At 49.1% G+C, this 24,475-nt stretch overlaps 1 protein-coding gene across 8 annotated transcripts in view; it reads right to left on the bottom strand.

Moving 5' to 3' along the window:
• Positions 1-974: 974 nt before the first annotated feature.
• CACNA1E (calcium voltage-gated channel subunit alpha1 E) overlaps positions 975-24,475 on the bottom strand; it is a 331,342-nt gene continuing 307,841 nt past the window's right edge. For 5 of the 8 annotated variants that reach the window (XM_075131514.1, XM_075131513.1, XM_075131520.1 and 2 more), the window contains 5 exons: positions 22,337-22,445; positions 19,815-19,943; positions 17,565-17,745; positions 14,338-14,528; positions 975-12,455 (listed from right to left, as the gene is read on the bottom strand). In XM_075131514.1, the coding sequence (XP_074987615.1) occupies positions 11,916-12,455; positions 14,338-14,528; positions 17,565-17,745; positions 19,815-19,943; positions 22,337-22,445 (1,150 nt within the window). In that variant the 3' untranslated portion in view covers positions 975-11,915. The remainder of the gene's footprint in view (positions 12,456-14,337; positions 14,529-17,564; positions 17,746-19,814; positions 19,944-22,336; positions 22,446-24,475) is intronic. The other 3 variants (XM_075131519.1, XM_075131518.1, XM_075131517.1) reach the window with 1 other exon arrangement.

Below are 24,475 nucleotides of genomic sequence, written 5' to 3'. Positions count from 1 at the left end.
CTCTGTTTCATGACTTTGGCTACCATTACTAACTCGGTGTACCTGTAATGTTCCTAATGTGATGCAAGCGTTTTTGTGCGTCACAAGCCAGTGCGAGCAGGATCAAACCTGAAGTCTTATTTTAATGAACTTTTGCAAAATTTTCCATCTAAGAATGTTACCTGCTAGTTTGCTGTGGGCATTCGCTAACTGCCATACATGAACTATTGGAAGCCTCTAGCCAATTTTGTCTTTTTCAATGGGTTGTTTCCAGTGTACTGCAGCTGCCAGACTAGAAAAGCAACAGTGGGTGAGTGATGTCAAGTGAGATCAGAGAGACTGCTAAATCCACAATCATCCTAATGAATAATTATAAGGGAATGTAACTGTTCTGAATGAAACAGAGTCAAGAATGTCACATTGGGGCATGGGCCAGAGAAAGAGTTTCTCACCACCAGAAATGATTGGTGCTGGTAAGAGTTTGTTAAAGAGCATACAAAATGAGAGGGTGCACTTGACCCAGTTTTGTGCAATCTACCAGAGTCAACACAGAAATGAAATGTCTTTGAACCACCAAGCAACAGCATGCACAATATAATTAAATGTGATGTCCTCCCAAGGAACGTCACTCCGTGTGTATTATTTATTGTATGTGCTACAGAACATGTGTAGAGAGGCACTGGGGCAGATCCTCAGCCAGCGTTAAGCATCATAGTTCCATGCTGGAATAATTTAAGTCAGCTGAGGAGCTGCCTCCTGCGTTCTATTCCCAGCTCTTCCACTGACCTGCCGGATGGCCTTGAGTAGATCACATCAACTCTCGGCCTCTGTTTCCCCTTGTGGCCTTTGTCTAGTTAGATTGCAAACTCCTTGGGACAAGGACTGTCTCTTCCCAGATGTCTGTACAGCACCTGATAGACAGTGATCCCAGCTGAGCCTGCTGGGCGCCACTGTGACACAAATCAGAAGAGAAGGAAAAACAGGAAGCCGCTGGGTTAATTCTTTAGAACAAGTTTTTATTTTATTTTTTTCTCTGACAAAAAAACATTAAAGTTTTACATTTCTCCCCCCCCCCCCTTTTTTTTTTTTGGTGGTTTTCCTCTTGGAGCCAAACGAGCATTTATGTTACAATATATCCACCTCATCAACATGCAGTGCTGAGCTCAGCAGCTGGCTTGGGAGAGGTGCACCCAGACTTCCACAGGGATCACGGCTTTGGGCTGCCAATAAGAACTGTATTTACTGGAAGGGTCTCAGACTTGCCCTGGATGTGCCAGGACTGTGACTTTGGGGAAAAAACGAAAAGGGAATGCTGTGTGCCCATTTGCTGAGCATGTACTTTGCACCTCAGCAGCTGCTCTGCTTTCTCTTAATCAGTCTTCACATGCTTCGGGTAACAAGCAAATGAAAACTGCACAGAGTCAACTCCAGAGGCAATGGTTATTGTTGAGAACAGCTGGATGTCTCAGTACCAACTGGGGATCAGTTAGCCAGCTGTGCACTGGTAATAGTATTGTATCAGTGCACCTCCAGTTGGATTGGACTGAGTGGGGTCTGGTTTATCCTGAAACACTAGATCCAGATCCAGAGATTGAACTATTTCCCTGATTTCCTCTGCCTCCCCATAGCCGGCCATGGTCCTCTCCCTGCATGGACATTCTTGTTAGCTCCTCCCCCACCTGATGTCCTGCCATGGCCCGCTCTCTACATGGAAGTATATTGTTACCGCCCCAGTTTTCCCCCTGCTATGTTGAAGGGTGATTAAGTCATAAAGAACATGTCATGGTTGGATTTAAGAAAACATCCCCTTGGTTTGGAGGTGCTTGCTTCAAGTACAGCAGTGATGCTTGGAACCTGACCATAAGCGGAGAGCTTAGCAGCAGAATCTCATGGGCTTGTCAAGGGGGAGAAAGGTTCTGTTGCTGTCAAGGCCATGGAAGATACATTATAAGGAAGCAAAGTTAGTCCGGAGACTTACAAAAGGGTATGCAGGCTGCAACAGTATCTTGAAACAATTTGCTCCCCTAGGGGGAGTCTTTCCCTTAGCTCTCTCATTTTTTGGTTTTACAGGCTGATACAGTATTGTCCCCATTTGCTTTCAAATCCCATGACCCCCCTGGGGTACTTTATCCCCTTCTAGAAGTGTAACCACACCCTGGACTCTGCAAGGTAGATCGAGTCAGTCCATGCTCATGGCACCAGTGAAAAGAAAGACTCCCAACACTGAGGTTCATAGTGTAGCTGCAAACGAACAATTTCTGTATGTTAACAAAACACCAGTGTAGCTGAGTGAAAAGCTCTGCTCAGGCTCCGTATCCATGCTAGCGATGGGTGCTCATTACTTGGCCGATGAACCCAACAGGTTTTCAATAAACCAGCTGGTATTGGCGTATCATCGGCACCCCCCCTCAAATCATTTGGCCAAGGGCTACGCTCGAATGGGGGTGGCAATGTTTTAGCTCGTTTCACACAAAGGGGCAAATTCTGCTCTAGTTCCATGGATGCCAGCCATCCCTCAGTGTTTTATTTTAATGGCACTTCGATTTTTACTGTTTCTCCTCGCTCCTGTTTTTATGGTTTCAACAGCAACTAACTTGTCAAACTGGAAATCTCAAATGATTCCCACCCAAGATCACGGATAGTCAAGAAGAAAATGCTTCCATCTCCTAATCCAAATATGTAGTGAAGTGTCTGTGCAATACATGGGGGGACAAGGGGAGACAGACATTCCATACAGGAGCTGGGAAGCACACAGCTCCCCTGACTGGCAGCTTTAACACCTGGAGAGAGATCCAACCTTCATCCTACTTCAAAGTTTTGGCTCCAGGAGCTGGACATGCCCCTTTCCCATCACCAATCTCAGTTCCGATTTGAGTGTCATGGCTCCACCTTTTGGAGAGAGATTGAGTCTCCATTCTGATTCAAGGCGTTTTGGGAAACAGCTTGAACCGGAGACTGCTTTCATGTGTCTGGAGAGCAGGCCAACCTCTCAGATGTTATGGCAATAAGCAGAGTGTAAATAATTAGCTTGATCAGATAGATCTCTCTAACCTATCTCAGCCCCATTTGAAGCCTCTGGCGCCATCACTAGGCTGGAAACTCCATCTAAGTCCCGATCCTGCTGTAGTATTCAGACAAATCTGAGCCCACTCCTGGTTCTGTGCTCTAGGATCTAAAGTGTCAACTGATCTCAGTCCTGAATCCAGATTTCACTACCTGCAGAGCCACCTGTAGCCAAAGCTAGATTCTAGTTCCAGCCACGAGCAAATGACTCAGTCGGCAACTTCATGGCCAGTCAATAAACTCTGAGCTGAAAGATCCATTATTTCCCTGGTGGCATATACCAGCACTCAGTCTAGATTCCTGGGGGCAAGGGGAACACACCTTCCCTTCAGTGGGGGGACCAGGATAAGCCTTCACAGGGGAGAGAGATCAGTTTGTGTGCTGAAGTGATATTAAGCTTGAAACATGATTTTAAAAAATTAATATTTCAAAACTCATAAACTTCATTGCACACTTGCTTGTCTCTGCTAGAACCATAATAATGAGACATAAGTTATAAGCTTTAAAACCAACATGAAACAAGGACCCTCTTTATAGTCCTCCCCCCCACCTAATGCACACACACAAAGACCCCCACCTCCCACCCCCAATAATGTATTTACACAGAGCATGGCTTATTGTCATAAATCTTTTTGCATTTAGAAGGTCAAGATGCAAACCCCTTTATTTACAATATGTATGGGGGGGGGTCATCTCATCCACACCCCACCCGCCCATAACCACCTCCTATCCCAACAGTTTGTACCATGAGGAGATATGCCTTTGCAAGAGACCTTTGGAACAAGCTGACAGTAGCACAGCTGCCTTCCTGCTGCTGGAGAATTAGAGTCAGTTCCTCAAAGCTGATTGGTTCAGAATTATCCAGCTGCTGATTACTTCTGGTCAGTTCTGGAGTAATTCGTCTTCCCTTTGTTTTGTTTAACTGTGACACATTTCTCTGGTATCAGACTGCAGGACAGTACAGCCATGCACCCCTCCACCGCAGTGCAGTTGGAATAATAAATGTGGGCTTCATCCTTAGGTTTCAGAGGAAACAGCTAACGGGGATGAATAAGGCAGGTCTCACTTCTTGATCCAGACAGGTACTGAGCATGGACAATGTTCCTTAGTCACAGGGAGTTACGAGAGCCAGAATGGGCCTTTTACCGCTACTGATTCTTCCTGTATGCTCAGCCAGGCCCAGTTCAACACCCACTGGACCCAATGTGAGTTTTTCCATTGCCTTGAGTGGGCTGCAGACCAGGCCTTAGACCCCCTCCCCCCCCCCCCCATTGGTTTGCATTCTGCTCAATTATGAGAGAAATGCTAGTTATTTTTACACTAAAGCTTATCTCCGAGGAAATCAAAGAGGGCCCTCACTGGGGAGCGGGTACCAATGCTCCTGAGGATCAGCTTGGTCTGGTCCATGGCCCCGGTGGCAGTGAAGGCCCCAGAGCCAATGCTCAGCAGCTCTCGAGGCTCTTGCTCTTTCCCCAAGCTCCAACATTCCCCAGACCCCTGCCCCTCACAGCTCGCCAATGGCTCTGAGAGGTGGGGAACGAGCAGGTGGTGATGAGGGCCCAAAAGACCTGACCTGGGCTTAGGGTTGCCAACTTTCTAATTGCACAAAACTGAACACCCTTGCCCTGCCCCCTTCTGACCACTTTCCCTGAGCCCCCACACTCTGCCCTGCCCCTTCTCTGAGGCTCTGCCCCCACTCGCTCTATCCCCCCTCCCTCTGTCGCTTGTTCTCCCCCACCCTCACTCATTCGCTCATTTTCACTGGGGTGGCGCAGGGGGTTGGGGTATGGGAGGGGATATGGGCTCTGGGCTGGGGGTGTGGTCTCTGGGGTGGGGCCAGGAATGAGGGATTTGGGGTACTAGAGGGGGTTCCAGTCTGGGGCCAAGGGGTTCGGAGTTCAGGAGGGGGTTCTGAGCTGAGGCAGGGGGTTGGGGTGCAGGAGGGGGTTTCGGTTGTGGGCTCCAGGATGGAGTTTGGGTGCGGGTGGGGGCTCAGGGCTGGGGATTGGGAGGGGATGCGGGGTGTGGGCTCTGGGAGGGAGTTTGGGTGTGGGAGGGGACTCAGGGCTGGGGTGGGGGTTGGGGCACAGGTGCGGGTTTGGGCTCCAGGAGGGAGTTTGGGTGTGGGAGGGGACTCAGAGCTGGGGGTTGAGGCATGGGAGGGGGTGAGGGATGTGGGCTCTGGGGGGGGAGTTTGGATGCGGGAGGGGGCTCATGGCTGGGGCAGGAGGGTGGGACATGGGAGGGGGTGAGGGATCCGGGCAGCACTCACTTTGGGCGGCTACCCACAAGTGGCTACATGTCCTTCCGCTCCTAGACAGAGGCGTGGCCAGGCGGCTCTGTGCGCTGACTCTGCCCGCAGGCGCTGCCCCTGCAGCTCTCATTGGCTGTGGTTCCCGCCCAGTGGGAGCTGCGGAGCCAGCGCTCAGGGTGGGGACAGTGCACGGAGCCCCTGTGGCCATCCCTTCGCCGAGGAGCTGAGGGACATGTCGCCGCTTCTATGGCCCGGTCAGCGGTGCTCACTGGAGCTGCCAGGGTCCCTTTTTGACCGGGCATTCCCATCAAAAACCAGACACCTGGCAACCCTACCTGGGCCTCACTGCACTTCACCTAACCTGAGAGGCATCAAGCTCCAGGGAGCTGCTGTGATGCATTGTGGGAGCAACATCTAGCCAAGAAAAGCCCAGCAGCCGGGTGGAGGCTCACCAAAGGGTCTTTGTTCAAGTCTCCTTGGGGGTGTTGTGCACTGCCCCAAAGCAACAGGGGCTCAGGTAGTTATTGTCTCAGAGCTGCAGAGACAGTGGTTGCTGCCGGCAGACAGCTGCACCTTCTCCAGTTTCACTTTACATGGAAAGATTTGGGTCAGGAAATCCTCTGAGCGAGTCTTTACATTTTGGCTAAATGAAGGACTTAAAAGAGTGAAAGGAAATGGGTGGGCCTGGACCCATATACAATGGGGCCTGTACTGCCTTCTCCTGGCTGACAGGCGGCCCAGCAGATATGTTCACAAGGTCTCTTCTGTCTGCCTCTCCCTGCTGTTCAAAAATGCTCCTGTGAGCTTCCTGGGGAATAACATGTACTACAAATTGCGGGAGAGACGCTCTTCGTACTGCCAAGCAGCTACCAAAAGCTCTTTATAACGGCAAACAGATTGGCAGGGGAAAGCTCCATATCGGAGATGAGCCTGAACGAAACCCCCAGACCCGGACAGCCCCAACTCTCTGAGCTGAATTCACACAGCCCAGTGCAACCTGAGTCTAAAGCCCCTGAGAGGGCCCTCTGCTCAAAACACAAAATGCCCCACCCCCTCGAAAACACTGAAAGTCAGAGCCACATGCCTAGCCCTGGCAATGACAGCCCAGCCCTTTAATCACTGTTGGTTTGTTTTTAAATGCACCCATCCCCTTATCATCTGGTGTCTGACAAATTAAAACCAAGCAACACAATAAATGAAACTGCTACGTTTCTGTATGGTTTGGCAGGTAGGTTAACAAGATCAAGCATAATGAGGTAGAGAGATCCTGCAAAGATGTTTTGGATGGCAGAGAATTACTGGGCAGCCATTTGGACCTTGGGTTAACCCACATTACAGTCTAGCAGGATGAGACCTGGAAACTGGCCAGCATGGGAGCTGACAGGCCTGCTGTGGGATACTGAGAGAAGTTAAGGCGCTGGAAGGGGGTGGTCTAGGTCACTTTTAGGGATGCTTTGTGTGACTTCAGCAGCTGAAAGAGCTGTGCGGGGATGGATTCATCACTTGTTTAGGGTCAGCGAGAGGATCAGATAGCTAGGAGAAGGGTAGGATGGCTGGGGAGGAATTGGGCAGCTTGTTGGGGTGTTTGGGGGTGGCAAGAGGATTTGGCACACAGGAGAGAGGGACAGACACTCCTTGGAGTGAGGCCCAAGGGCACAGAAAGGCAGTGAAAGCATTTGGCACCTAGAATACAGATCTTTCCCCCAATCTCTGCCCTCGAGAACTGGGCAGTTCTGAGAGCTGGCTGAAATTTTTCATTGAAACATTTTTTCAGAAACTCAGAAAATGATGTGGGAGGCTGATCTTTACTTCCTGTTGCAGGTCAGCGAATACCACTGGGATTTCTAAGGACCTAGCTGTAGCTTATCCAGTGGGTGGTGCAGAATTAAACATCACGTGTCTAGAGTTAGGTTCTGGGTGGTCGAGGCTGCTGCACAAAATGGACAAAATAAAACACAATAACCCCCCGACAGAAACGAGGGCATGACTGCAAGAAACTAAGCTAAGGGCCACGTGCTCACACTTCCCAGATAACCCACCCCAAACATGTGCCTTCAGCGCAAAGCATCCCCTCCTAGTCTGACAAGGCACACCAACGTAACTGTAGATGCACAATTCAGCCATCACGATTGGCTCGAGTAATATAGTACATTAGGTATTATTATTACATAGCATCTTCGGTCCCAAAGCATTTATACAGCCCCTAAGCCAAAGTCTAGTCCTGCTGAAATGACTAGCAAAACTCCCACTGACTTCAAAGGAACCAGGCTTTGGCCCTGTATGTACAAATATCACTCCTCGCCCTACTGAAATGCAACCACCTCTGGGGTGGAAACAAAACAGCCATCCTACACTAGCATCCCTCTGCCACAGTGGGCACAGCAGAGCAGGGGGAATTCAGGCTGGCAGAACAGAATTACCAGAGCAGTTACAACTGGAGCCGGAATTTAGCCACACACTGTATTTTAAATAGTACAGTTCCTGTATTAGGAAGTTAACCCAGATGGCTCAACTTCATGAACTCTACTACGGATAAGCACACTCGTCCCGAATATGCTGCACCACAGTACTGCAGGCAAGCTTACTCATCCTACACTGCTCAACTCTCTTCCTACAGCTGGACAACCCCCGAGTCCCCCAGCACCCCTTATGCTGAATCCGCTACCACCCTCCACTTCACCGCTCTCAGCAGGAGCAGGATTTTAGCCCATTTATCTGTACAGGTACCTTAAGACAAAAGCTGCTATATAATAATACCCACTCCATTATATTATTGTTGCCAGCCACTGATTGCTGGTTTGTTCCCTTACATTTGCACGTGTATGTGGAAGGGAGGGGCCAGGCCATCCTGGGAACACTGGCCGGTTGTTTTACTGTGAAGCGTGGGCAGTCAGCCCTCTCCTCTCAGACTGGATTTATTTTGTGCATAGCTGGACTTTAGGAAAGGAAAATTTCAATTTTCAAGCAGACCAGGCCAGCCAAAAACTAACTGCAGACAAATCCATTCCAATCCAGTACTGCCTGCCGGGTAAGCTTTTGGTCTGCACTCGTATATACTTTGTGCATTCAGGTCCCAGTTCAGTATAGCATCTAAGCACATGCTTAAATCCTTTCCTAATTCAGTGTAGTTAAGCATGTGCTCCCACGCTTTGCTGGAGATGGATGGATTGCTGAACCAAGGCCTGAACAATCTAAAACCGGAAGTGAAAATCAGCCTCCGACCTCAATTTCTGCATAAAGGCCACTGAATGGGAGAAGAAACGGTTAATTTGCTAAATCTGTCCTTTGGTCCTCTGAAGCACTTGTGCCAGGTACTGCACATTGGGGACAGCACACACAGCTGATTACATATGTGCTTCCCTTGAAGATTATTGCTGAAAGAGAGAAGACAGAGCATGTGCCTAGAAACACAGCTTCCGAGGGAAAATCAGTCCTGTTCAGGTTTTGCTGTTTACAAGAAAGCCACATCATATAGAATAAACGCGCTCCCCCGTCCTTCTCCCACAGACTGAGGTGCTATGCACGTGCAGAATTGCAGAGCTATGGGAGAAAAATGGCATAACCGCGCAATAAACTGCATTCATCTTGCTCCTTCATTCCCCTCACTTGCACTCTGCCCACTAATCCATCCTCACACCAAGATGACTTCGAACAGCCGAAAACCCTGAGCTGCTCCCCAAATCAACCTGCCACGGAACTGTTTCTTCTTGCCCTTAAATGTGGAATTTCTCCCCATCATAATTAGATTGAGCAGAGGTCCCTTGATAGGTGATCATCATTCCTGACACAGGGACAGCTCGATGGCCAAATACTCATGATGCTGAAGTGCTAGAAATGGGAGCTTTAAGGGGAGATTTTTTAAAGGCCCAAATGGGAGTTAGGTGCCCAATGTTCACTGACCTTCCAATGAGATGTCGGTGCCTAACCCCTATGGGCTCCTTATCCCATTGGAGAGGGGAGATTCTCAGCGAGATACACAGCATGCTGCTCCTAGCTCTGGGCCTTTAGATACTTTGAGATACTGGGCCTTGCAGCCATGACGTTTTTATGGTTAATAAAGCTCATTTTAGGTCCTGTTGCACCTGGCTAACAGGTGAAGGGATACAATAAACAGTCCCAATACACCTGTCTAAAACTTGCCCCAAATGGATTGTTTCTGTACACTGCATGGCATTATACAGCACGATGGTGTAATGGAAAGGTTGAATAGGCCCTTGGTTTGGGTTGAGCTGACAATTCACCCCTGAGTAACATAACCTTCTCAAGCCAATGCTAATAAAACCCCGCTTGCATGACACTGTCCCATCAGGTACTTCATATATATATTTTAAAGCTTCTCAAACAAACCTTTTTCAATCCATACGAGATTGAAGGCACGTTGACGGTGCCAATCTGTTTGTGAATTGGGGGAGAACATTCTGCCTAGAACTGCTCCAGAGTGCCCGTAATTTGCCGGTGGAAGAGTAGGCAGCAGGCCACGAGGCAGGAAGGTTAAGATTTTGGAAACTGACTGGGGTCACATGGCTCATGGCGAATTGAGAACAGCTGAGAAGCTAAATCCTCCAGTCAGCTTTGAAAATCTCAATCCAGGTCTTCTTGGTCAGATCAAAACCCTCCTCCATTCCAGGTCAGAGGGTTGCCAAGCCCAGGAGAAGTTCCAATGATTGTGGTGATGCAATCCACATCCAGTTCCTGCACCTGAACTTGGGAAATAAAGGATGCTGCCCACATTTTTTCCAGTAGGGACATGGGGACTGGATTCAGTCTGTAGCATTGCCTCTGCAGGAGATCTTGAAAGGCTAATATGCCTGAGTGTCCCTCCATGCAGCGATGAATCTGCTTGGGGAGAAGGGCTCACCCCCAATGGCCATGCTTTCCATCTATACCTTCCATCCCCTCTCTAAACCAATTAGTTTGTTTTTGAAAAGTACTGTGCTCAGTCCTTCAGTTTCATTGTTCGAGAGGGTGGATTCATTTCCTCTGGGTCTCTTGGGTTAGGACTGGGCTGGGCAGAGATTTACATACTTCTCTGCATCACCTAGCCCTGCTCAACTGGCACTAGGGTGGCTCATTAGGGCAGAGTCTGCTCGTGTTTGCCAAAGCAGTTTGCTAGTGCACAAGACTTTCACGCTCAGCCAGTACAAAGGGGCATTAATCAGGACCTGATCCAAAGCCCACTGATATTAGTGGGAACACTTCCACTGACTTTAGTGAGCTTTGGATCAGAACCCTAGTGCACACTCTGTCCGTGCATCAGTGAAACACAGAGGCACCTGAGCCGCAAGGACGGGAGAGTATGGTGCCAGGCCAGCTGCACACACGAGAGGGAGTGGGGAGGTATTGGGGTAAAGAGATATTCCCACCCCTTTCTCTAGATTTTCAAAGTCCCATAGCCCAGCAAGGAACTCAAATAAGTGCCCAAGTGTAAACAGTGAAGTGGTAACTTCCTTGGCACACACTCAGATCCTCAATCTAGCTGGTGCTCAACCACATGCAAAAATCACAGCCCAGCCCAAAATAAAACCGCCACCCATGTTAATATCTCCCAGAAGGTGTTTTCTTTTGTTTTAAATCCACCTACAACTGTATTTTGCATTTCAAACAACAGGTCTGCCGCCTTCCAGGCAGGGGAAAAGAGGAGCCTGACCCAGCCTCGTTTGTTCAACTGAACAAGACGCAGGTTAGGAAAAATACCATACCTGGCACCGTAACTCAAGAGAAAGTCTTCGCCTGCTGGCTAGAGGTCCTGCGGGAGAAAAGTGGCCCTGAAGATAGCGTGCACCAGTTGACTAAAACAAATACCTGCATGTGTATATCTTTATATATACAGCATATAAATATATATACACACACATACCGTATATACACACACACATACCTATAGTTCTCAGTATATAAATAATATATGTATGAGCAAGGTGGTTACGTTCAGCAGCATTGCCCCCAGCCCCTCCTCCCACAATCTCCCCATGGTACAAGCTGTTTTGTTTTGGTTTCACCCAAACCCATCCCCTCCCACCATGCACAGCAGTGGCTGGCTGTCTGCTGGGCCCCAGTGCCATCGCCCGCCCCCACCCCACCTTCCTCCTGGCAGTTTTGTCACTAACACATCTGGGAAGCAAACCAAAAGCCACGGGCAGCACAAGAGAACCCCAGTGATGGTGTCTGTGTCTCTGGAAGGGCCCCGCATCTGTCTCAATCATCCCACTCTGACTTCCCAAGGGAAAAATGAAACGTGCTCAAAGCCGCCTGCCGGGATCTTTTGCCAAGCTTCAAGGGAACAAGGCAAATACATATAAATCTCTGGGTCCTGGCTGCTTCCTGCTGAGTTTTGCTTGGCAGCAGATCCATCCTCTGGTTTCCCATAGGCATAAAGTCCTCTTTTGCTTGGGAGGGGCATTTCCATGGTTTCACACTCATCCCACTGGTGCGTGAGCCTTACTGGACCAGAGATGTGCAAGCGAATCAAATGCTTCTTTGTGCAGAAAAAAAAGTGGGGAGTGGTCAGCGGGTTCAAATTTTTTTTTGCACAAAGATTTTATTTCTCCTGCATTTGATTTTGGGTTCGTTTCATTCCCACGCGTGGCGAAGAGCATGCAACAGAGGGAGGGAGCGGCCTCTAGCACTTGTCATCTTCTTCCGTATCACTTAGCACATCGATGCTAGCCCCACACATCACCCCTTGCGCCGCCCCTCTCCTCCTTCTCCTGTAGTGCCCGTTGGGCATCTGCCAGCCGTGCCGCAGGGGAGGGGCTGACCCGATGGTGTTGGAGCGGCCAAGACTGGTGGCTACAGCAGCCTCAAAGGTGAGCGTCTCCTCCTCGCCGCAGTCTGAGGCGTGGGAGTCGTCGTGCAGGGCCAGGTATGGCTCCGAGATGTAGCGCTGGGGGGTGGAGTGCCGGCTCTGCTTTCCCTGCGGAGAGCTGGAAGACTCGGTCAGGCAGGTGTCGTTCGTCTCCAGGGCCTGGGAGAACAGAGGGGACCCCCCCTCGCTCTCGTCAGGTTGCGGGGAGGTGTCACAGGAGTGCCGCATCATGGAGGCATAAGAGAGGAGCGGCCGCGGCTTTGGTGGGACTGGAGGGAGCTGCCGGCGGCCTCGTCTCGGGGTGCTGGTGTCAGATATAGAGGGGATGGAGCTTTCACTCAGAGAGCCCATGCCCTGCAAAATGGAAGGAGACAATCACGTGTACAGCACAATTGGGATGGGATGGTTTGGTCAAAAGCTGTGTCCTGCCCCTTCAGAAGCCCCTGATGAAAAGTCATCTCTCCATGGCTGTGTCTTCCCTAGAATATGAGGTGTCTTCTTAATTCCAGTTAGCCACGGGAGAGCCTGGTCTTGAACTCAACCTGCAAACTCCTGTGAATACTCCAATCTGCTTTGTCTTCACGAGGATTTTACCTTGAGTTACACCTGGGCTACACCTAAAATTCCTCGCTACATTGCTCAGGGCTGTGAAAAATGTCATGCTCTATGCAATGGAGTAAGATCAACCTAACCCCACTGTAGACACCGCTAGGTTGACGGAAGAATTCTGGTGATGTAGGGAAGCGTCTATGCTACAGCATCAACGCCACAGCAGTGCCCCTGTAGTGTAGACACACCATAGCTAACTCGAGTTAAAAACACACCGGCTGCGTCTACACTCAAACCACTGCAGCTGCATTGCTGTAGTGCTTCAGCGTAGCCAATCACAACAGAGATGAGACGGGTTCTCTCATTGGTGTAGCTAATCCACCTCCCTGAGAGGCGGTAGCTAGACTGATGGAAGAATTCTTCCATAGACCTAGCACTGTCTACACCAGGGATTGGGTCAGCTTGACTATGTCTTTGAGGGGTGAGAATTTTTCACACCCCTGAGAGACGGAGCTACGCTGATGTAGCTCTTCAGCATAGACCAGCTCCTGGTGAAGACCAGGCCTCAGGAAATTAGAACAGAGTAAACGGAGGTGGAAATTGTCTCAGCTGCTCCCACTTTCCTTCAGTGATCTCACAATGGTGTGCATTGGGCCTCACAATCATCCATTTGTGCTTTCACAGTCCTACACTTGTTGCATCACAAAGGTGCACCGACAAGGTCAGGGACGGACGTCTGCAACCCCACATGGTGTCAGTGGTAATTAACGGTGTTCTCAAACACACTGACAAAGAAACTGTTCACATGAACAGGCCTGATTCTCCCCCGCTGTGCTGCTTGGGCAGCTGTTTGCACTAGTGGAAAAGGGGTGTCAAATACTACCAAGAAGAATGGTACCATTTCACACCCACACATCATGGGTGTAAATGATTGGACAAGGGGCAAGGCCCTGGAGAAGCTGGGCTTGTGTCTTGGTTGGGGGGATGATAGGGAAGAAAAGGCAAAAAACCCTTAGACTTAAACAGGGATGGGTTGAAGGTGGCTGGGGCTCCTATGGCAAAGAGCTATATGGAGGAATGAGACTCTTCCTCAGCTACTGGTAGCACTACAATAAGCTTTCTAATTGATGGCACATGGCATAGGACTTGGTACTATTATCACCACCACCACCACCAGTTCCCTGCTAGATTTACAGAAGAGGCACTTACGTTCCTGGGCACTGTGCTTTCACAAAGGCAAACCACACAGGTTGCACTCAGATAATACAATAACACCCTGTGTGGTCTAGTTGATAGAGCCCTGAATGGGGACTCAGGCGTCCTGGTCCAGGGTCTGCCATGGACTGACTCTGTGACCTAGGTCACATCACCTGTCTGTGCCCATGTTTCCCCTCCCACCCATTGTCTGTCCTGTCTAATTAGCTAGGACGCTTTTGGAGGCAGAGTCTGTCTCTGGCTATGTGTTTGCACAGCCCCTATCACAACAGAGCTCCAGTGGCAGGTAGGACTTTTCAGCGCTTCCGTAATATACAGAATAATTGACCAACGGCTGCCTAACCCCAGAGATAGGAGTGCAGGGATCTCAGTGTTTTTACAGATTTCCGGGGGGAATGATTGCTTGCCTCCTTTCCTGCCCCAGGATCCCTGCCTGGAACAATGACGTTTGGGCTGCTGGTTTCATCCCTACCTGCCTGTTTGGCGTCTGCGACCTGCCCTCGCTGGGTGACCTGGACTGGCGCCGGACAGGAGACTCGCCGTCTGCCTGAGGACTCCTCTCCTCCGAGTTGCAGCGGGAGATGTCCGGGGACAGCAGGTGCTTGCGTTCTTTGGATCGCCCTCGTTCTCTGCCGCCCGAGCGATGTGTCTCCGACCTGTGGCCTGGGGAGGACAAAGCCAGACTGTAAGGCTCCCCAGTGGGACAGTTGCTGCAATTTCTTCAAAGTGGGGGTCCAGAGATCATAACCACCCTAGGAGGGTGCTGTTGTCTTAACTCTAATGTCCAGAGCTCCCTCTCTCTCATACTCTCTCCATTCTGCTAAATCAACACTTCCCCTAGGCCAGGCAGGTGCAGAGCTGTCCCCATGCCTAGGATCCTGTAAGAGCTCCCTCTGCCCCACCAAAGGAGGAGTGTATCTCTACTGCTTAGTATCTTCTTACACCCTCCTCTTCCTCCTAAGCAAAGTGCTTGTGACAGCCGTTGTGATTTCCTTCAGTCTGCGGTGGCTCTGTTCATAGCATGGAAATTGCTCTCCTCTGGATAGTTAATGACCTCTTTACTTGGGGCTGACAAAGTCTTTCTCCTTCCTCTTTCTCCAGAGCCTCAGTGCGTCCTCTGACACCATGGACCACTTTCTCCTTCTGCGGCACCTTCTGAACTGTACTGCTCCCTCCTACAATGGTTCTGCTCTCGTTTTATTGGGCTGTTTCCTCTCTGTCTCTGATGGCGACTCCTCCTGTGTCAAGACACCACCTTGACTAAGCCCCAGAAGGCTCAATTCTCAGCCTGTTGCTGTTCTGTGACTTCTCCTTCTCAGTCAACTTATCTCCACCTTTATGCTTCCCTGCAGCACCACTCTCAGCCGGATGGAACTGTAAGTGCATTTGGTGAGCCGCGCCCCATGTACTTTCGACCTGTCTGAACCAAGTAAACACCAGGACTCTGTCGCAGCTTCTTTCAGGGGAACGCCTGGCCATCCTCAATCACAACTCTACCTCCTGCCTTCTTGGCACAGACCTCCCATTTGCCTCCACTGCCTGTAATCTTAGCATCTGAACTTTCCTTCTCCTCCCACATCGCCTGTGCCTGTAAACCTGCTCATCACCCGCTCCACAACGATGCCAATGCAAGCCACTGCCTCACTTTCAGCGGAAATTCTCATCCATGCCTGAGCCATGGCAACTCTCTTCTCCATGGCTTTGCCAAGTCCCACCTCACCAGACTCCAAGAGGTGCAGAATGAACCCAATGCACAGCTACAGACTAGGGACCGAATGGCTAGGCAGCAGTTCTGCGGAAAAGGACCTAGGGGTGACAGTGGACGAGAAGCTGAATATGAGCCAGCAGTGTGCCCTTGTTGCCAAGAAGGCCAATGGCATTTTGGGATGTATAAGTAGGGGCATAGCGAGCAGATCGAGGGACGTGATCGTCCCCCTCTATTCGACATTGGTGAGGCCTCATCTGGAGTACTGTGTCCAGTTTTGGGCCCCACACTACAAGAAGGATGTGGATACATTGGAGAGAGTCCAGCGAAGGGCAACAAAAATGATTAGGGGTCTGGAACACATGACTTATGAGGAGAGGCTGAGGGAACTGGGATTGTTTAGTCTGCAGAAGAGAAGAATGAGGGGGGATTTGTTAGCTGCTTTCAACTACCTGAGAGGTAGTTCCAGAGAGGATGGTTCTAGACTATTCTCAGTGGTGGAAGAGGACAGGACAAGGAGTAATGGTCTCAAGTTGCAGTGTGGGAGGTTTAGGTTGGATATTAGGAAAAACTTTTTCACTAGGAGGGTGGTGAAACACTGGAATGCGTTGCCTAGGGAGGTGGTGGAATCTCCTTCCTTAGAAGTTTTTAAGGTCAGGCTTGACAAAGCCCTGGCTGGGATGATTTAATTGGGTATGGGTCCTGCTTTTGAGCAGGGGGTTGGACTAGATGACCTCCTGAGGTCCCTTCCAACTCTGATATTCTATGATTCTATGAATGCTGCAGCCCTGTCTCCATACAGTTCCACTGGCTCCCTGGTCACATCAGGATCCAGTTCACACCTGGTTTCTCAAGTCTTCTACAGACTGACTCCAGCTTAGCTTACAGACCTGATTTCTCTCTACTTCTCACTCCCTCTTGGGGCAGCTCATGGATATACACCAAACCATTTTGCCATTTTGTTTTGGCCCATCCCTGCATAGCCCCCTCTTCTCCTTCACATAAATAGCACTTGCCAATCAGAAAGCCAGTGGCACCAAACTCAACTGGTGCTGCAGTGAATCCTTTGCACCTATAGTGGGAGCCAGAGTTGAGGATCTGCAGCCACTCATGTAAGGCAGGGATGGCAAACTTGACCACTGCCAATCCTGATGCTGCCTGGGACAGGGGACAGATGGCATTGCTGCTGTAGAAGAGTGCTAGTGGCTCAGCACAACTCCTGTACATGCTGCTGCCGGCGTGAAGGAGCAACAGGAGACCAGGATGGGGGTGGCCCCCTTCAGGGTTAGAGGAAGAACACCCCACACCGAGTAGAGCTGAGCCAGATGGACACTGGAGCAAGGGCCTGGTTGGTAGCCCAATCATAGGGACCTGAGACAGATGTTTTGTGGCCCATGCCAGCTGGAGGAATGCTGGACCGCAGTGGGAGGGACCCCAGACCAAGACCCAAACATGGGACACCAGCTGGCCTGCTGCAGCTGTTCTGGCACCTCATTTTGGCAACTCTTGGACTGCAGGTGCAACTTTTATAGAACGCTATTTCTTCCCTGGTCTGCCTGCTGCCCCCTCTGCTTGTTCAGCCCCCGCTGCTTTTCTGTCATCTCCACACCTGATACAAGGTAGCTTTCCTCTTTGCAGCTCCTGCATCTCTCTGGCTCATGGACTCTCCATCTATTTTCAGATTTCATAAAAATATGTCTCCCTTGCCCATATTTCTTAGCAGCTCCCTCACCTCCTTGCTCCTTGTGGAACTCTCCGACTGTATAATTTAATCCTGTATACTGTTCTACTGCACATCTCACATGAGAAGAGCAATGCATGACGATAAAGCTAGACTGGATTGGACTTCTAGTTCTCGATTCTTTACCATTGTCTTTGGGCAGAGTGCTCCACGACTCTGCCATACCCAATAGTAACACTGAAGCTCCGCCTGCAGAAAGGAGTGAATTACTCACCGAAGAAGATTCTTGTACTCTGGGAAAGACCCCCCTCACCTGAGTCTGCATTCAGGCGGCGAGCAGACAGCTGCAGCGAGGAGTGGTAACTGCGCCGGCGTGACTTGTAGGTGTTTTCACTGCTTCGCTCCATGGAGAACTCATCCAGCCAGGAGCTGTTAGGACGCTTGTCCCGGATGGTGGAGAATGATCGTCTCATAGAGCTCGTGTCTGTAACCACCTGGAAATGCACCCCATGGGATGATTAATGGAAGCCAGCAGCAGCAGCAGGGGGAGGCAGATAGGCCACTCCGAAGTCAAGGTGTCTAATATCAGAGAAAGACTAGTGCAGTGTCTCCTGCTCAGACACCTTCCAGGAGGGAGTGCAGGAAATTTAACAGCAAAGTCTCCAGAGCTGCTCCAGCATCTATCATTGAATTAAAAAGATAGGGCCAGATTCTCAGCTGGTGTTAATCAGCACAGAAAAAGGAAGAGCAAAGGAAATTCAAAAGGGAAGAGAAAGGAAAGCTCCTATTGGCTTATTTGCTCCCATGTCTCTCTCCTTTTCAATGTATTTGCATAACTACTGCCATATTTCCATGTACTTCTCCTCGGCCTGTCCCCTTCTTACCAGCCCACCATCCTGTCCTTCATCCCATGCCCTTCCCCATCTGCCCTCTCTCTTGTTGCTCTCATAGCCGACTACCTGCCCTTCTAACTTTATACACTCTCCATATCCTTCACCCCCCTTACACCATTTCTCTTCCATCCCTCCATCCCTTCTGCCACCTTATTCCTCCCCATTCCCTCTCCTCTCTCATCTCAAAGGATCCTTTACAGTTTCCATGCTTCTCCTCTTCCATTCACCATTTCTTTCCCCTCCTGTAATCCAACCCTTGTTTTCTTCCCTTTCTCCACTGTTGTCTTCTCTTGTCCCTGCTTGTATTTTTCTTGCCTTTCTTCATCTGCTTTTCCCTTCTCCATCTTTGTATCCATTCTTTTCCTTCCCTTCTCTCTCCCACCCAATCCCCTCTCCTTGGATTTATCTCCCTTTCTCTTCTTGTGCCTTCTTTCTGACTTGCTTCCCGTCACCTCCCCTTGCTGCTTGTGCATTTTTCCCTTTAAAACAAAGCTATTTCCTTCCATTTCCCTCCAGTCCCTTGGTGCTGTTGCCATATTGCCTCCCTTCCCCACACTGTGTTCAGCCACTCCTCCCAGAGATAGTCAGTCCCCTCTGTGCCTGATGGTAGAGCAGCTTCTGCGTCCATTTGGACTGTCTCAGACGATTTGGGGATGATTGTGCAGGCAGTATTTGGGAAAGATACAACAAAGAGCCATTAAACATCCATCCATCCATTACCAGGTGCCAAATTACCAGTTCACTCGGTAGCATCAGCAGAGCAAAGTTCTCCTTATCTCCCCACTCCCCAAAGGGCCACTGTAGAAATGCAATGTGGATTTAACCCAAAGAAAGTACTAGGAACATTGCATCCCACCCCCTTTGGCATGGAAGGGCCTGTTGATACTGTCCCCACTACTGAAGAAATATGAGGTCCTGATACTCCGTGCCAAAGGGTTATGAAAACAACCAGAGAAAAGCTTTCATGTCTCGGTCAAAACAGAATACGAGACAAACAGACAGAAAAACCAGGCAGACAAACAAAGAGATGGAGCATGGCCTGGACTGATCAGGACAGACTACCCAGGGCCAGACACGTGTGCATATGTTTGGGGACAACAGCAGAAGAAGGAAAGAAGAAATTGGGTAATTGTCAGTACAAATGTTTGTCAGGTGGGGAGGGATACTTTGAAAGTGTTGCATGTTGAATGAAACACCAATGAACCAGTCCTGCTGAACTACAATGGGGGTGTGCTAGGGGGAACAGAAGGATGGTCCAGTGGCTTGGGTTCTATCTTGGGAGATCCGGGTTCCATTTCCTGTTTCACCACAGGCTTCCTGTGTGACCTTGGGCAAGTCTCTCTGTGCCTCAGTTCACCATCTGTACAATGGGGATAATAGCATCACCCTCCCAGGAGTGTTGTGAGGGTAACTACAGTATGGACTGTGGGGTGCTCAGGTACAGTAGGAATGGGGGCCATGTCAGCACCTAAGATAGACAGTTTCCCAATGCCCTCCAGATAGAGACCCACCGGAAAAGCACTAGCGATACCTGGCACACTGCAGTAGGGCCTGGCAGTGCAGCATCAAACACATCACAGGGGAAAATATGGGCTCTCTTTTCATATCAGATAGCTACAGCCATGTACTTCCACTTCTGCTTGTCCGGCTATGGTTTTGTTTAGTGTTACCTGGGGATCCACAGTCAGGCGTGGCATGGAGGAGGCCCTCCCAGATACAGCGCGCTCCTGAGTGTCCACGGGGAGATAGTTGCCACGGTTAGAGGGCTGCACGCTTTGAAACTCTCTAACCTCTGGCTCCTGGAAATAAACACACAGCCAAGCTCGTGGGATTTTGTTTGATTAGGTCACCACTCCTCTCCTGCCAGTGTCTGTGCTCCTGTCGGACTGGGAACCACTTGACAGGAAGGGAACCTGCCTCTTTCAAATCTCAGGACCAGAGTGCAGTTTTTTGGTTGGCCAAACACTGAGAATGGCTGGATTTGGTATTAATAGCCATTTCAGTCTCAGGCTCCATTACAGAGACCCAGCTCACAGGTTCCTGCGCTGGCTGACACCCAAGTAAACTTCACTACTTTTTTATTTTAGCAATGAGAGAAGGAAAACCAAGACTGATTTTTCTAGCTCCCTGGAATATCTACCCTTCTGCTGCTTAGTTTTCTTTTATTTCCTTTTTTTAAGCTTGCAGAATCTTCTAAGTTTTGATTTTCTAAAAGATTTTTCCAGTCATGTCCAAGTTAAATGAATCAATGTCACATTTGTATATTTTGGTTAATTTCTGGCTTTAAAAATCTCTTTTGTTTTGGTCAAAGAGGAAAAACGGAAGCAAGTGCTACTATTTTGGGTTGCCAGGAAGTGACATCCGATAGATGTGGTTCATCATCAGGAAGTGACAATAGAAGGGATGAATTCAGAGACCCCCTCCTTCATAGCCAGCAGTCTCCACAAGAGGTTGACCAGGCAGTTTCCGTTTTTGGCTGAAGGGCTGAATTGTATGGAGAGGTGCCGTGTGTGTGATACAGAATTCACAGAGATAGTGCTACAAACTCTGAGAAGCATACAAATCAGACTGGAAATGTACAGTGATACAATACTGCAGTCCAACAAGTGTAAGGGTGGTGCCCAATGCACACACGTGGACATATATACACATACACAGACACTAGTGCTGCTGACTGGAATGTGGGCATATGTGTATGTTCACGTTTGTGCAACACAGTTCAACAGTTCAGTTTCGATAATGGACACCAGCACTGACAACAAGATGAACATGAATCCCAAAGCAGCCGATACCATCGTTCAGCACAGGGTACCCACTGAAATGAGTATTTAATAAAAGGAATCGACCTGTGAAGAAAAGGATAGTTTACTGCATTATATCAATCCATTGTACTACAGCATCACAAAGTCTTAGAGCACCTCCCAGTCTGTGATATTTCCTGTGCACTCATGTCCTGGGCCCAGAAACAGAGAGAGGAGGAACACTGGGCTGCTCAGATGTTCTTTAGAAACATAGTTAAACAGCACCAGGCACATGGCATCCTTAGTAGCTCTGATTAACATGTCGGGCCAGATCTTCAGCTGCTGTAAACTTGCATAGCTCCAATGGAGTCCTGCTGATTTACACCAGCTGGCCACCTGGGTCTACCTGTCAATATGTGGTGTGTGTACATTTTGCATCTCCACACTCCCTACAAACCAGGCCTGTGCACGATCTGAAACATACCAAGATGGGCTCAGAACGCTTGTGCGTGCTCAGTACAGCCGTACAAACATGGGCTCTCTTTCTCCCAAAAGACTACTGGACCACTAGTCAAGTAGCCAGAGGAGCCCATGCACTATACATGGGGGAGGAAGCAGGGCCCTTAGAGTGCTGCATGCGTGAAGAGCCAGCTGAAGCCCACCTGCCTTACAATGGAAGGACTCAAAGGTTAAAACCATGTTAAAAGCAATTCTAGAGAAGGATCTAGCATGAAATGGGTTTCCATATTCCTTTTATGTAGGGCCATCCTGGTGTGACCTATTTTAGGACTGGACCCAAACCCCACTGAAATCAATGAATGGAAATACTCTCACTGACTGCAGTGGGCTTTGGATCAGGCCCTTACACAGGAATACGTCTTAATTTGTTACAGTGGGTTCCAAAAGATAGTTAAGAGATCAGTGTTCTCCCTTTTTTGCTCCTGCTATTGATCCCCTATTGGCAGAAGCCGGCACATCGTGACCTTACATTGTCAGTGACAAGAGATCCACACTTCCCACTGCCAAGCAGGAGGATGCTGTCAAAGAATTTGTTTCCCAAAATCAGGGTAGGGGTAGGGGAGTGGGCGGGGGATGGAGGGAAGAAGTAGCAAGAGGGTTGGTATTATTGCTTGGACCAGTGGTTCTCCACCTGTGGCCCACAGGCTGCTTGCGGCCCAATCAGCACAGAGTTTCAGCCCATGTGACATGCTCAGGGCCATATAGGTAGTACTGGATGTAGTATAACACGTTGTGGGCTGCATATGTGGTCCACAATGGAAACAGGTTGAGAACCATGGATCCAAGAAGGTTTTTGAGCAGTGTGCATGTGTGTGGGATCGCCCATGCCCGCAGATTGGGGCAATAAAATTGGAACTACCTTTTGGAAACAGAGCAGGGCAGCGGTGCTGAGACCATAAAGGAACTACATTAAAGGTAGGGCATTGGTTTACCAGAGACTGCTGCTCCTGGAACTGCCCATGTGTCGAATCCATACAAGCCAGTTGGAATATCTCTTGAGGAGAGAGTGGACTCAGCGACGGGTACCCACTCCGGCTGCTCCTGCAAAGATATTCCAACTTCAGAGAGACAGAGAGAGAGAACAAATCTTCATGCTGCGATCACTGACAGCCTCTCTGACTTAAACCTCTAAAAGAGAAAAAGGCGACCTCATTTCACTCAGCACTGCATTCTCAAAGTTCTCCTGGCTAAAGGCGCTCCTTTGGTGGGTACGCTGTGAATTGAAATTAACAACTTCTCATCTCCCATACAAACTTCAACCTGGCATTCCTGAGTACTGTCCTGACAACTGGCACTTCACTGAAAAGGGACACCCGTTGTGCCACCTGCAATGTGGGAGCACAGTGACAGTTCCAAAATGAGCCTCCACCTGGCGGTCATGGTTGGCTGACAATCACAAGAGCTTTACTGTTCCTAGATTGACATTTTGTTTCTCTGTGAAGCAGTCCAGTTCTTTTGCAGCTAACGGTGGTGCAGTAGTACAGGGATGGCTTCCCCAGGGATGCCTGCGATTATGGGGATGGCATTACTAATGTGACATGCACGTGCCTGGTGGCTGCACTGTCTCTGAAGAACAGGGTGTTGTGCCACTCAGGACAGAAGTGTCAGTCATGTTCAAGCATTATTGATTTTTTCTTTTCCTCTTTTAAAATTTTTTCAGGTGAATTTAGAGTTGGCGAAAGCCACTAGATTCCCGGACTGAAGTGCACACTGACTCTCAGAAATGGTACAGCAAGAGTAGAGTCAGGGCAAGCTTCCTCATACTGTGCTGCAATGGCCTTCAACTCTGACCGAGAGGGACCACCTCTAGGGACGAGAGGGTAACACAGTCTTTATGCCACATTTCTCATTTATCCCTTGGCCTCTCTGCTGAGACTGATACAGTTGCCACCGGCTATGGTGGTGCTTGCCTACTGGGAGAAAGGTTGAGACCATGCGCTCACTTCACATGAGCCAAACAGCAATCAGATGGCAAGGACTTAGAATCCTAGAAATTTAGGGATAGAAAGGACCTTGAGAAGTCATCAAGTCTAGCCCTCTACACTGTGGCAGGACCAAGTAAACCTAGATCATCCCTGACAGGTGTTTGTCCAACTGGTTTTTAAAAACTTCCAATGATGGGGATTCCACGACCTTCCTTGGTGGCTATTCCAGAGCTTAACTACCCTTAGAAAGTTTTCCCTAATATCTAACCTAAATCTCCCTTGCTGCAGATTAAGCTCATTACATCTTGTCCTACCTTCCATGAACATGGAGAACAACTGATCACCAGACTCTTTATAACAGCTCTTAAGATATTGGAAGACTGTTATCAGGTCCTCGCTTTAGTCTTCTTTTCTCCAGACTAACCATGCTCAGATTTTTCAACCTTTCCTCATAGTCATGTTTACTAAACCTTTTATCATTTTTGTTGCTCTCCTCTGGACTTTTTCCAATTTGTCCATATCCTTCCTAAATTGTGGCACCCAGAACTGCACACAGTACCCCAGCTGGGGCCTCACCTGTGCCAAGTAGAACTGAACAATTACCTCCTGTGTCTTACAGACAACATGCCTCTTGTTACACTCCAGAATTATATTAGCCTTTTTTGAAGCTGTATCACATTGACTCGTATTCAGTTCATGGTCCACTATAACCCCCAGATCTTTTTCAGCAGTACTACCACCTAGACAATGATTCCCCATTTTGTGTATTTGATTTTTCCTTCCTAAGTGAAGAACTTACTGAATTTCATTTTGTTGAATTCAGACCAATTCTCCAATTTGTCAATTTTGAATTTTAACCTGTCCTCCAAAGTGATTACAACTGCTCCCAGCTTGGTGTCATCTGCAAATTTTATAAGCATGCTCTCTACTCCGTTATCCAAGTCATTAATCAAAATATTGAATAGTACCGGACTACGGACTGACCCCTGTGGGAATACACCCTCCCAATGTAACAGCAAGCCATTGATAACTACTCTATGAGTATGGTCTTTCAACCAGTTGTGCACCCACCTTATAGTAAATTCATTTAGACCACATTTCCCTAGTTTGCTTATGAGAATTTCACGTGGGGACTGTGTCAAAAGC

Source organism: Caretta caretta, chromosome 8, assembly GCF_965140235.1.
Source record: "Caretta caretta isolate rCarCar2 chromosome 8, rCarCar1.hap1, whole genome shotgun sequence".
Lineage (NCBI taxonomy): Eukaryota > Metazoa > Chordata > Testudines > Cheloniidae > Caretta > Caretta caretta.
The sequence above is the reverse complement of the archived record's forward strand: the minus strand, read 5'-3'. Positions and strand labels throughout refer to the sequence as shown.